This window comes from Oryctolagus cuniculus, chromosome 11 (assembly GCF_964237555.1).
Source record: "Oryctolagus cuniculus chromosome 11, mOryCun1.1, whole genome shotgun sequence".
Classification (NCBI taxonomy): domain Eukaryota; kingdom Metazoa; phylum Chordata; class Mammalia; order Lagomorpha; family Leporidae; genus Oryctolagus; species Oryctolagus cuniculus.
The window spans coordinates 101536925-101549094 of record NC_091442.1 but is presented as its reverse complement, the minus strand read 5'-3'; the positions used below and the strand labels follow the sequence as shown (position 1 = coordinate 101549094).

Genomic DNA, 12170 nt, shown 5'->3' with positions numbered 1-12170 from the left:
TAGGCTCTAGGTAGCAAGAAACTACATAGTATAGGACTATTCTAGGGTAAGCAGCTCTACAAGGGTACTTCAAAAAGTTTGTGGGGAAAATGGAATTAAATTTTTTTTAGCTCAAAACTTTTTGAAATACATATAAACTTTCATAGTACTATTTTCCACCATAAACTTTATGCAGACTTCTCTTATACATACATTTCAAAATATTTAATACCAAAATAAACATGTTAATTCCATTTCCCCACAAACTTTTTGAGATTCTCTCATGTACACCACATAGATAACATCACTGTAATGCATTCTGATATATTTTGTATTTATAATAGTACCCAAATGAAACACTCTACTCCTTGTTATTTTAATAATACATTTTTGCTTAAAATTTTCAAGGCAGGGGAAGCTGGATGTGGTTCATTAATTGTGACAAAGATACTAATATGAAATGTTAATAGGGAAAATGGGGTATGGGTATATAGGAGCTCTTGGTATTACTACTTCACATTTTTTGTTCTGGAAAACTATTCTGAAATGTTAAAAAAAAAATAAAATTTCAAGGACAGGCACAGTATCCCCTATCAGAACACAGGTTTTTGAGTTCTGGCTTCCAGGTTTCCTATCCAGGTTCCTGCTAATGAACAACTTGGGAGGCAGCAGATGATCGCCGGAGTACTTGGGTTCCTGCTACCCACATGGGAGTCCCAGCTGACAATCCTGGCTCCTGGCTTTGGCCTGGGCCAGCCTCAGCTGTTGCAGGCATTTGAAAAGTGAACCAGCAGGTGGAAGATCTGTCTCCCTATCACTCTGCCTTTCAAATAAAATTTTTAAAATATTTCATCCCTTAAAAAGCATAATTCCAAGTTCCACTCCCATCCTAATGGGATTTGCTGCTCCTGCTTCCCTGCCTGCCCTCTGGCAAAGTTTTAAAAGGACCTGTTCCTGAACACATGGCTCACGTGTGCGTGCACGTGCTCGCTCTCGCTCGCTCGCTCTCTCTCTCCTCTCTTGCTCCCCTCGCTTTTCTCTTGTCTCTTTCTCTCTTTTTCCTTCCTGCCCCTTCCCTCTGGCCTGCTGGGTTTTCTCCAACAAACCCTTTCCCTTTAAAAAAAAAAAAAAAAAAAGCATAATTCAGCTATCTGAAAATTCAAATATTTGTTTCTATCAGTGCCAAGTAGAACACTCATCTGATTGGTGCTAGTTCTACTCATCATTATGGGAATAGCAGTTCACAAATCTGTCACTGTTATCTGATAGCCATACTGAGCAAGACTTTCTTGATAGAACTCCCAAATCTACAATATCTCTAGGCTAATGATTTTTATTTTATGATTTTGGCTTCAAATCAGGTAGCTTTTGTGGCAAATATAGGGTAATAGAAACCTTTGGATTTATTTCCTAACAGTAGAAAACAAAAATTACTAACTTCAGTAATGCTATAAATCTTTTTCCGTTGGTTCACCCCCCAAGTAACGCACCGGCTGATCCGAAGCCAGGAGCCAGGTGCTTCCTCCTGGTCTCCCATGTGGGTGCAGGACTCAAGCACTTGGGCCATCCTCCACTGCACTCCTGGGCCACAGCAGAGAGCTGGACTGCAAGAGGAGCAAGTGGGACAGAATCCGTAGCCCCAACCAGGACTAGAACCTGGGGTGCCAGCGCCGCAGGCAAAGAATTAGCCTAGTGAGCTGCTGCACCAGCCTGCCTTTTTTTTTTTTTTTTTTTTTTTTTTAAATTTTTTAAAGATTTGAAAGGCAGAATTAGAATCTTCCATTTGCTGGTTCACTCCCTATATGGTGCCAATAGCCAGGGCTGGGCCAGTCTGAAGCCAGGAGCTTCGTTTGGGTGTTCCATGTATGTGCAGGGGGCCCAATTTGGGCCATCTTCTGCTGTTTTCCCAGGCACACTAGCAGGAAACTGGATGGGAAATGAAGCAGCCAGGAACCCAACTGGCACCCAGTTGGATGCCAGCATTGCAGATGGTGGATTAACCCACTACGCCACAGTTCTCGTCCCAGTAGATATGATCTTGAATGAGTGAGCCATCTTCAGTTTCCTCTGTAATGTCCTTGCTTATAGCATCATTTCAAGTCTATGTAGTCAATAAAACCAGTAAACCATAAGGAAAAGTTGAGTACAACATATTCAGGTATTAATGACTGGAGATTTAAGTTTTAATGTTGGCTGATAGAGCCATCTGGTGTCAAGATTGTGGACTCTTGGAATGTATCACCTCTCAAGAATTATCCTCCTTCAAATCTTGCAGCACACTGCATTCCATGAGGCCAACTGACATGTGTGTGTGTGTGTGTGTGTATAAACCCTTATTCACAGAACTAGGTAGGAATCATTATCTTGTGTTGAGAAACACATCCAAGTTCTTTCATTCAGGATAGCAATACTTTTAAGTCACTGCTGCATGCACGGCACTTCAGTCTATAAACACACACCAAATGTTGGCATAGCCGCTTTCTATGAAACTTGTCAGGTCACGCCTGCCTAATAACCAGATTAACATTAAGACCTTCTGCGAATATTTCTGAGAATGCGGAGTCAGAGCTGGCTTGTAAATGATTCAATAGATAATACCCAAGATAAGGAGCTAACAAGTATAGTGGATCTATTAATGCACCATATTATTCTTTGATATTTCAGGGAAAGCACAGCATTCAATGGCCAACTACCACCTCCTCTAAAATCAAAATTTCTTAATCATGTGGTATATCAAATTTTTTGTTATAATTTAAATTTTTTACATCAGCCATTAAAAACCTGTGTAAATATTGTAATTTTTATGCTAAAGAAGCCTTGTATAACTCCCACCAAATTTCATTATGGACACTTCTTTCCAAACTCATAGAGCAACTTTAAAAGTGTCAGAAGCTTTCACACACTGAAGACAGTTTTTTTTTTTAATATTTGAGGGGCCAGCACTGTGGCATAGTGGGTAAAGCCGCCTGCAGTACCAGCATTCCATGTGGGTGCCAGTTCAAGCCTCAGCTGCCCTACTTTCAATCCAGCTCCCTAATGCACCTGGGAAAGCAGTGGAATATGGCCCAAGTGCCTGGACCCCAGTACCCATGTGGGAGACCGGGAAGTTGTTCCTACCTCCAGATTGCCCCAGTCAGTCTCAGCTATTGTGGCCATTTAGGGAGCAAACCAGCAGATGGAAGATCTGTCTCTCCCTCTCTGTAACTTTCAAATAAATCAATCTTAAAATATATATACTTGAAAAGCAGTTACAAGGCTGGCACCGCGGCTCACTAGGCTAATCCTCTGCCTTGCAGCGCCGGCACACCAGGTTCTAGTCCTGGTCGGGGTGCCGGATTCTGTCCTGGTTGCCCCTCTTCCAGGCCAGCTCTCTACTGTGGCCAGGGAGTGCAGTGGAGGATGGCCCAAGTCCTTGGGCCCTGCACCAGCATGGGAGACCAGGATAAGTACCTGGCTCCTGCCATCGGATCAGCGCGGTGTGCCGGCCACGGCGGCCATTGGAGGGTGAACCAATGGCAAAGGAAGACCTTTCTCTGTCTCTCTCTCTGTCCACTCTGTCAAAAAATTAAAAAAATTAAAAATTAAAAAAGAAAAGCAGTTACAGAAACAGGCCAGGAGCTTCTTCCAGGTTTCCCATGTGAGTACAGGGGCCAGCACCCACATAGGACAGCCACTTTATCTGCTTTGCCAAAAAGCCAGCCCCACACTGTTGCTTTTCTGTTCAATTTTGTTGTACCCATCACCAGCCACAGATAACTTACCAAAATCAGAGTTCCTTAATTGCTCTGAAACACAATTTGATTCATAATTCATCCCTCTGGAAAAATACAATGCTACCTCATCCTTGAATTACAATATAATTCAAACCACCAACCTCATATAGTTATGCCTCTAGATACTACTTTATTGGAATTGACATTTGATCTTACTAAATGTGGGGGTAAAAAGCTCAATATTGAAATCTTACTGGAATTTAGTCAATTAATTGTGGCACAGGTTAAACTACTGCATGCAAGGCCAGCATCCTTATCCCAGTGCCAGCTCAGTCCCAGCTACTCACTCCACTTCCTCTTCGAGCCTGGGAGGCAGCGGATGATGGCAAGTACTTAAATTCCTGGATCCAACCTGGCCCAGCTCTGGCTACGGCAGTCATCTGCGGAGTAAAGCAGTGGTGGAGAGAAGACCTCTCATTCTGCCTTTCAAATACATTTTTAAAGGATGAGGTCTATGTTATCTGGCATTTGTCCCTGTTGTAACCAAGAATATGGTGGAAGTTATGTGACTTTGAGTACAAATTTGTTCCTTGCATTAGAGTGCCCTTGACTATTTTACATCCAGATTATCAGCCCTTTCTAAATGCTACACCCAAGGGCCTGAAGGGAAAACTGCATTGCATTACTTTCTGAACAACTTTAAAAATGTTTGAACTTACACCTGTCACCAAATCAGAGACATTCAAGTATGGTACTTTCCCCAGGTCATTCACCTATTTCAATTTAGGACTTTAGGACATGATTCCTAAATGTACAAAGAGACAAAACTTGAGACATGATAATTTGTGAATAGGGATTGAAATATTCAACCACTGATGGTTAGCTTGAATTTGTACCTTGAATTTTTACACTTGGGTTCTTTCAATCCTGTTTTAGGATTAAATCTTTTAATAAAAACCAGTGTTTGGTTTTTTTATTTACTTTGCAAAGTCAGAGTCTTCCATCTGCTGGTTCACTTCCAAAATGACAACAGCTGGGGCTGGGACAGGTCAAAGCCAAGAGCTTCTTCTGGGTCTCCCACGGGGGTGTAGGGGCCCAAGGACTTGGGTCATCTGCTGCTGCCTTCCCAGGAGCATTAGCAGGGAGTGGATTGGAAGTGGAGCAGTCAGAACATGAACTGGCACCCATATGGGACGCTGGCATTGAAGATGATGGCTTAACCAACTCTGTGCCATGGCACCAGCCCCTAAAAACTAGTTTTTAAAATATCACGTCACAGACAAATCATGAACAGATAGGTTTATTTCAACAGTAAGTTTGAAACTCTTGCCTTTAAGCAAGGGTACTACAGTAATTTTATCAGGAATAGACAATATCCTACACTGTCAAATATATAAAAGTTCCTTTTGCACTTTTTTCAACACTGATCAACAAGCAGATTCAGTCCACATTTGCTTCGATCTATCTACTGAGTCAACCCAAGCTTCTTCTTCAGAGACTCTGGCATCTCAGGTGGAGGGGGGCGAGGGAGTCTGAAGTAGACCTTCACAGAGTCATAGATGAACCACTGTAGTGCAGTCAGAGTACCAATCATGATGATACGGGCAAAGAGTCCCTTCCATACACCTGGATCAAACAGGAAATATGAATGTAGGCATGCCATATACCCAAAACCAATGTTCTTCACAGGAAATTAAAAAAATAATAATAATAATCCTACCTTTAAATCCAAGTCTCTGGAGAACCTGAGACGCACTACTACCTTTCTCTTTATTTAACACAGATACCACAGAATCAGCAGGGTGAGAAACAATTGCACAGAAGACTCCAGCTGGGGGGAAAAAATGATTCAATACAGGGTTAAAAAATTTCACACTACAGACAACTGTCTTTTTTTCATGACTTCTTTCCTTTAGTTATAGAATCATTTAAAGATTGGCAAGGTTATAAAGCAGTCTATGCTATGTAAAAACAACCTTTAAGTTTTTAATATGACATTTTAATCAACACTTCTTCCTGCATTAAAAATGTATTCTTAATAAGCTAAACAAAACAAAAAATGCTACAGTAAAAGAAACACATTCCCACGCCTAATAATGACATTATCACAAAATTATCAGGCAAACCTGAAAGCAATCCTTACAGGAAATAATTAGAAAGTACTTCTTAATCCAGAAGGTACATAAAATGTTACAGGAAATCAACTGACTTTATAACCTTTGGAATATTTTTTCCTCAAAGAGGTCAACATGGAAATTATCTGCCCATAATTCTACAGACAAGTGTGTTCTAAAGAATTCATACCTATGTAACCTGCCACAAACGTTACAACCAGCTGTTCTGGCTTTGAACATTCACTTCGGGGCTTAGGAACCACAAACTTGTACAATGCTTCAACAGTACGTTCAAAGCAGGCAAACTTCATCATGGTGTATGGTATCTGTCTCATCCAGAGAGGAGCAACGCCCTTGTAGAATCTAGGTAATGAAACTTAGTTACATGGTTGCAAATATTCATATAGCACCGAGTTTCATCATTAACAGAAGTGTCCGCACACCAGCCTAGTCCTGATAGTGAAAACTGACAGCATTACTGCATGTCATTTCTATCAGAACATTAGACTAACATGCAGGTATATTTATCTCACATGCCAATGACTCAAGCACCTTTGACTATACAACCAAAAAAGTTGCTGGATGTTTCTTTAACTGGAACTACAAGAAACAAAAAGTTTACAAGTAGAACTCAGTTTAAGATTCATCCACAAAGGTGGATCTAAGGAAGCATGTTGTGGCCTTATAGCTAGATTGCAAGAATTTTAACAAGTCCTCCCCCCAAATTAAAAAAGTACATGTTTAGGTCAAATATCAAAATCATTTGCAGAGTAACAAATGGTTCTTACTTGAGAGGAAAAAAAGTTAATTCAGGACATGAACCTTGTATTAACTTATCTTACCCCTAGAATTTATGGGCCACCTACAGGTAACTAGAAGTTAAATAACATAACTTTAAAAAGACCTACAAAACACTCTGGTGAGCTTACTGCCAAAAAAAAAAAAAAAAAAAGTTACCCCCAAAAAGTATTTTTAAAACTATAAATTTAGTGAAGTGCTTACTTACGCTTTTAGACCTTCTTCCTTATACATTTTGGGAGCTGCATCCCTCAATGTGTTGGCATAACCTGGCTGGGTTTGAATTCGAACCTTAGTAGCTTCCATTGGAGCCAGGGCAATGTCAGCAAAGAATTCAGCACTAGCAGAGGCAGCCAAATATAGTGATGTGCGCCACAGATAGGCATTCTCCTAAAATACAAAACATAAGGAGACATATGAATTGTTGCATCTGTTTAATTTAACTTTAATTAACCATTCTAGGAAACCACTAGGTTGTCAGCCATTTTAACAGTATTTCTTACCACACAGTCCATGGATAACACACATTACATTAGATGTTGTTTTCAGTTTCATTAACTTAACTATACAACAATGTGAACTTTTTTTGAACATCTATCTAGGTGTCAAGTACACGTGTAATTGGCACTGGATCAAAACAAATGAATACCTAGGACCTTCTTTTAAGGAAAAAAAAAAATCAAACTCAAAACTCAACTTAGGCAAGTGACAAAGTGTAATACAAAAGGCACTGAAATTTAGTGAAATATTGTTTCTCACCCTATCTCTGACAGCAGTCTTATGATTTCAGGCATGTTGCCCATTCTTCCTGGGACCATTTCTCCAGTTGTAAAACATGGTGAGTCACACAAAAGTAACTAGGATCCTTTTTGATATTTAACTTTTAAAAACACCCAGGACTTTCAATTTCAAAGTTAAATCACATACCTCTCCAAGCATGTTGCTGTACAGGACTTTGAAGACTTCATAAAAGCCAAACTTGCAGAGCCCCTGCATAGAGTAGCCAATGAAAGTCGGAGCCCATCCTTTAGCCAAACCACGAACACCATCCTCTTTAAGTGTAACTGAGAATCCATTAAATATGCCCTTGTACTTCTGAGGGTCCACCTTTATTTAAAATAAGAAAACAAATCAATTAGCTGTACTTTTCATACACAATTACATTACTACCAATTTTTCTTTTAAAATAAAATTTCAGTAACTACACAAAAGGTCAACATGAATTCACTGAATATCTAATAGCTTAAAAAATATATAAGTATTTATTAAAGTCTAGCTCTGAATCAAACTAGGTCTTGGAGGGATAAAGAGGGTAAAATTCCCTCAAAAATATATAACAAAACTGAGGCCGGCGCCACGGCTCACTAGGCTAATCCTCCGCCTAGCGGCGCCGGCACACCGGGTTCTAGTCCCGGTTGGGGCGCCAGATTCTGTCCCGGTTGCCCCTCTTCCAGGCCAGCCCTCTGCTGTGGCCAGGGAGTGCAGTGGAGGATGGCCCAGGTGCTTGGGCCCTGCACCCCATGGGAGACCAGGAAAAGCACTTGGCTCCTGGCTCCTGCCATCGGATCAGCGCGGTGCGCTGGCCGCAGCGCGCTGGCTACGGCGGCCATTGGAGGGTGAACCAACGGCAAAGGAAGACCTTTCTCTCTGTCTCTCTCTCTCACTGTCCACTCTGCCTGTCAAAAAAAAATAAATAAATAAAATAAAATAAAAAATAAATAAAAAAATAAGTGAATAAATAAAAAATATATAACAAAACTAAAGAGATTTATCACCAACTCCTACATTTTAAAATCTATAAAAAGATACGTCTGTATCCCCAGTATATGGTAATCCGTTAGAATTAATGTTTTGTGAACATTAGACAAACTAAATACAAATTTATAAGGCCTATCAACACAATGAGAATCTTAAGAAATTAAATTCACTTCAAGAAACAAGCATACAAGATTTCAGTGAAGATATATTGCATATCCATTCTATTAACTAATAGAAAACAAAAAAGCTTATCTCACTATTTCTGCCAGTACCAAAAGGGCTGGTATACATCACCTTCCTCTCTCTCCCTCCTAATATTTCACCTTCCTTTATCTTTTAGGTAAGTAGACTTCTAATCCTGTTTGGGACAAATAAATTTTTGATGTTTGATTATTTTTGTTTCAATAATTCCAAGTAAAAGTCTATAAGAAAACATTTATGTAAACATAAATACACTAGGCTATCCACATCAAATTTTCCTAGTAAGATGTTATGAGCATTTTTAAGACTGTGTTCTTTGCCCTGGTCTTTAACAGTCAGGGACACGAAGTTACTTCAAATGAAAAACATAAAAATTGATTACCCACTCTGATATGTAACTGCTTATGACTATTTGGAGCATAAAAAACTAGTGTCTTAAACAGAAACTCTGGCTAGTTCTGAACAGCAACAGTAAAGAGCCACTTATAGCCGAAGTCTTGAGAGTGAAAAATCTGCCCACCCTTTTTACAAAAGAGGCATTTCTTGAATTTAAATCACTAATAAAAATAAAGATCATCAAGTTATAGAAATTAGGGTCTGGTTTCCTACTGAACTTGCTAAAAATTATGTCTTCAAAGTCTCATTTGTGATTAAGATTTAGAACCCGGTCACATGAAAGAACTTTCAACACTGTCATCTCAATACAAACCTGCATACGGCATTTCACTAAATCCAGGGGAACGACAGCAGTATGTGTCAGCCCACAACTTAAGACCCCACCAAAGCCACACAGTGCATAAAACTTCATGGAGCCATATTCACAACTGTACTCTGTAATAAGACAAGACACACCATGCATTTTAATTTAAAACTCAAGTTATCGGGTCATTAACTTACCTTCTGGACAGTTAGGTTTTCACACAGCTTGTTAGTAGACTACATCTTACAACTTAAAGGCCATGCTTCCACAATATGCTTTAGTCCAGCATGCAAAACAAACCTGCATTCTGCATTTAACCAGATCTAGAGGAACCAATGCTGTATGTGTTGTGCCACAGCTAATAATTCCTCCAAGTCCACAAAGGATAAAGAATCTGCCAGATCCATAGTCACAGCTATACTGCTCTGTTTGATTGGGAAAAAAAAAAATCAAGTAAGTACTTCAGAGTTGACTCGGGCCATGGGGAAGAAAGAAAATGATGCTTCCCTGTGATACAGAACTGTCACAGCTGCAGAGCTTTGGAAACTTTTTACAATTAAGTGGAAAGATAATTCTCCAGTGAATAACAAATTCACTACCAAAACCAGATCACTTAAAAAAAAAATCACAAGAATTCTATATTTTTTAGACACTAGCTACCTTATTTTGCTGTTAACTTTAAAAAGCTTTTTCTTCAACCTTTTACAATTAAAAAATGAAACTTCATATTAACAGCTGCCAAGAGCACACTTCAAAGTAATTAACAAGCTCAGAGCATTCAACAAGTTTAAATCTTGGAAACAACTGCAAAGTCTACCTCAGCCACTACCCAATTCTATTTCCACTTAGAAACTCCAACATAAAACAAGCTAAATTCCTACAACCAAGTATGTTTAATACAGAGACATTAGCTTTAACTTTTTAAAGTTAAAACACAGAAGGACAGCATACGGACTTTTTATCCACACTATAAACACAACAGAAGCACATGAATAATTGAGAAGAAAAAAAAAAGGCATTCAGATTTTACAGGCACAATGTAGGTAACATTCTCCCGACTCCTACAATTCGGTTTTCAGGTTTCTCTGAAGGTACATTCCACTAAGATTGAAAAGATACACAATTAGGTTTAGTCCAGCCACCTGAAACCCACGATAAGACCAAGGAACGCCCACCGCGAAAATCCTTTCTATTGCTTAAGTGGGGCTGCAGGTCACCCGCTTCCTCTACGAGAAGAATTAAAACAGGAGACCCAGTTATCGCATACAATTAAGTGGAAAGAATGACGGATCCTGCGGCAACTAAGGTAAGACACTGGAAACGCTTGAGGAAGGGGAAGGAATTTAAGACCAATCAAGTAACAGGTAATACAGCTAGAACTGTGGGTGGCCAGGGACTAGGAAGGTGACATTTTACATCTACAGTCTGCTGACCAAGCGGCCTCAAGTGGATAAGATAAGGAGCTACTCACGGCCTCTCTGCCTCTACTCTCCTGGGGACATGGAGGTCACAGAGGGACGCTAGGCCCAGTCCCTTCCACGCCCTTGAGGGAGGGCCAACGAGTCGATACCAGCCGAGAGCACCAAGGGGTGACTCCCTGGGCAAGTCACTGGACGCCGTCCGCAGCGGGCCGGGCCCAGGCCTCCAGGGCAGAGCGGACCGGCAGTGGCATTAACAACGACCGCAGCGGGGCAGGGTCTGGTCTTACCTTCCACAGCCGCGGCCGCCAGCTTGCGGGAGCGCTGGGGCTGGCCCGGGGGCCCGGCGGGGCTGCTGCGGGGGCCCGCGAGCCCATCGTGCACCAGCTGCAGGTGCGGCGCGTTGAAGGGGTTCGCCCGCGCCAGGTGCGCCACGGACGAGAACATCTTCCTAGGAAAAAAGGGAGCGGAGGTTAGAAGGAAGGCAAGAGGCCAATGTCACCGGCGCCCTAGGACTTCCCCTGGGGCCTTCTTCCTGCCTCCGCGCCCTTGAGGAGGTCACGGCGGCTTCCCAAAGGAGGCTTGGCCCGACTAGGCTTGCAGCCAAAGCAGCAGCCCCAGAGGCCCCCAGGCTCCACTCCTCGAACCCACTGCGGCTAAGACTGGGCCACACTCACTCCCTAAGATGGCGAACACCCAACCGCTCGCTGGGGAAGGCTGCGGCTCACAGAGGCCGAACGTCCTCCCGGCCCTCAGATCTGTGCCCTTCGCGCGTCGTCAGCGTGACGCACGCAGCGCGCAACTACAGGAACGTGTCGCCCATTGGCCGATAAGAACGCTGGGGCCGTAGCGTCATCGCGTTCTCCTAGCAACCTTATCCCCGCCTACGCCCTTCCCAGCCCTTCCGGCTAGAAATGCGCAGAAGTGTTCGTACTACGCACGCGCGCATTCCGGACCACCCACCCCCCCCCCCCTTTTTTTTTTTTCCTCTTGAGTGGTGTTGGCTTGTTCTCATGACCTAATCTTTTTGTCTGTCACCTTCAGGTGTCTCTCCTTGACGCCAGGCCGTCAGTTCTTTCCCTGTAAGCGAATCCCAGTGTAAAGTAATTGAAAAAAGAAACACGAATGCTTGATGAAGTATTTTTTAGATATTGCCGTTGGGACATTAAGGTGGTATTTTGTCACAGCTTCTGCCAGTGTAGTACTTTCTTTTTAAATTTGGTTCATTGACATTAAACAAGCATGTCTGCATCTTCCATTAGACTTTAGAATATTTTAAATGGAAATGTGTAGCCAGAATTCTTAAGTTAGAATACTTGCTGCTTCATCACAAGAATCGACATAACAAGAAAAATCATGGAATAAATGCTTTAACATCTAGGGATACAGAGGTGCACTAGAGTGAAAGTGAAAGCGGAGTGTATGTGGTTGGAAATTTTTCATTAGCTTCAGTTCAATGGAGTGAGGAGTTGGGGTTAATTGGAGAGCG

The 12170-nt window shown here is 41.7% G+C and overlaps 1 protein-coding gene and 1 non-coding gene across 5 annotated transcripts; both read right to left on the bottom strand.

The window, feature by feature from the left end:
• Window positions 1-4976: 4976 nt before the first annotated feature.
• Window positions 4977-11494, bottom strand: SLC25A3 (solute carrier family 25 member 3). 4 transcript variants are annotated; one of them, XM_002711215.5, is made up of 8 exons: window positions 11359-11494; window positions 10972-11132; window positions 9564-9688; window positions 7532-7711; window positions 6813-6994; window positions 5997-6169; window positions 5413-5523; window positions 4977-5318 (listed from the first exon to the last, which is right to left on the bottom strand). In XM_002711215.5, exons 2-8 carry the CDS (start codon window positions 11126-11128, stop codon window positions 5158-5160), a joined length of 1089 nt encoding a protein of 362 aa, XP_002711261.1. In that variant the 5' UTR covers window positions 11129-11132; window positions 11359-11494; the 3' UTR covers window positions 4977-5157. The 4 variants fall into 4 exon arrangements, with proteins under 4 accessions (XP_002711261.1, XP_002711260.1, XP_051702525.1 ...); XM_002711214.5 differs by lacking the exon at window positions 9564-9688 and adding an exon at window positions 9273-9394; XM_051846565.2 differs by having other exon boundaries at window positions 10972-11128.
• On the bottom strand, window positions 6237-6482 carry LOC127491237 (small nucleolar RNA SNORA53). The gene has a single exon (XR_007919823.2). It is a non-coding gene; the product is annotated as a small nucleolar RNA SNORA53 (small nucleolar RNA).
• Window positions 11495-12170: the final 676 nt, after the last annotated feature.

Bases quoted from the DNA above. Each gene is read 5' to 3' on its own strand.
- SLC25A3 (XM_002711215.5), bottom strand. From the start codon at position 11,128: ATGTTCTCGTCCGTGGCGCACCTGGCGCGGGCGAACCCCTTCAACGCG. The intron at 5,524-5,996 runs GTATGAATTCTT...TTTTCCCCCCAG, and splicing joins GTTTGTGGCAGGTTACATAG to CTGGAGTCTTCTGTGCAATT. The intron at 5,319-5,412 runs GTAGGATTATTA...TGTTTGATCCAG, and splicing joins CCAGAGACTTGGATTTAAAG to GTGTATGGAAGGGACTCTTT.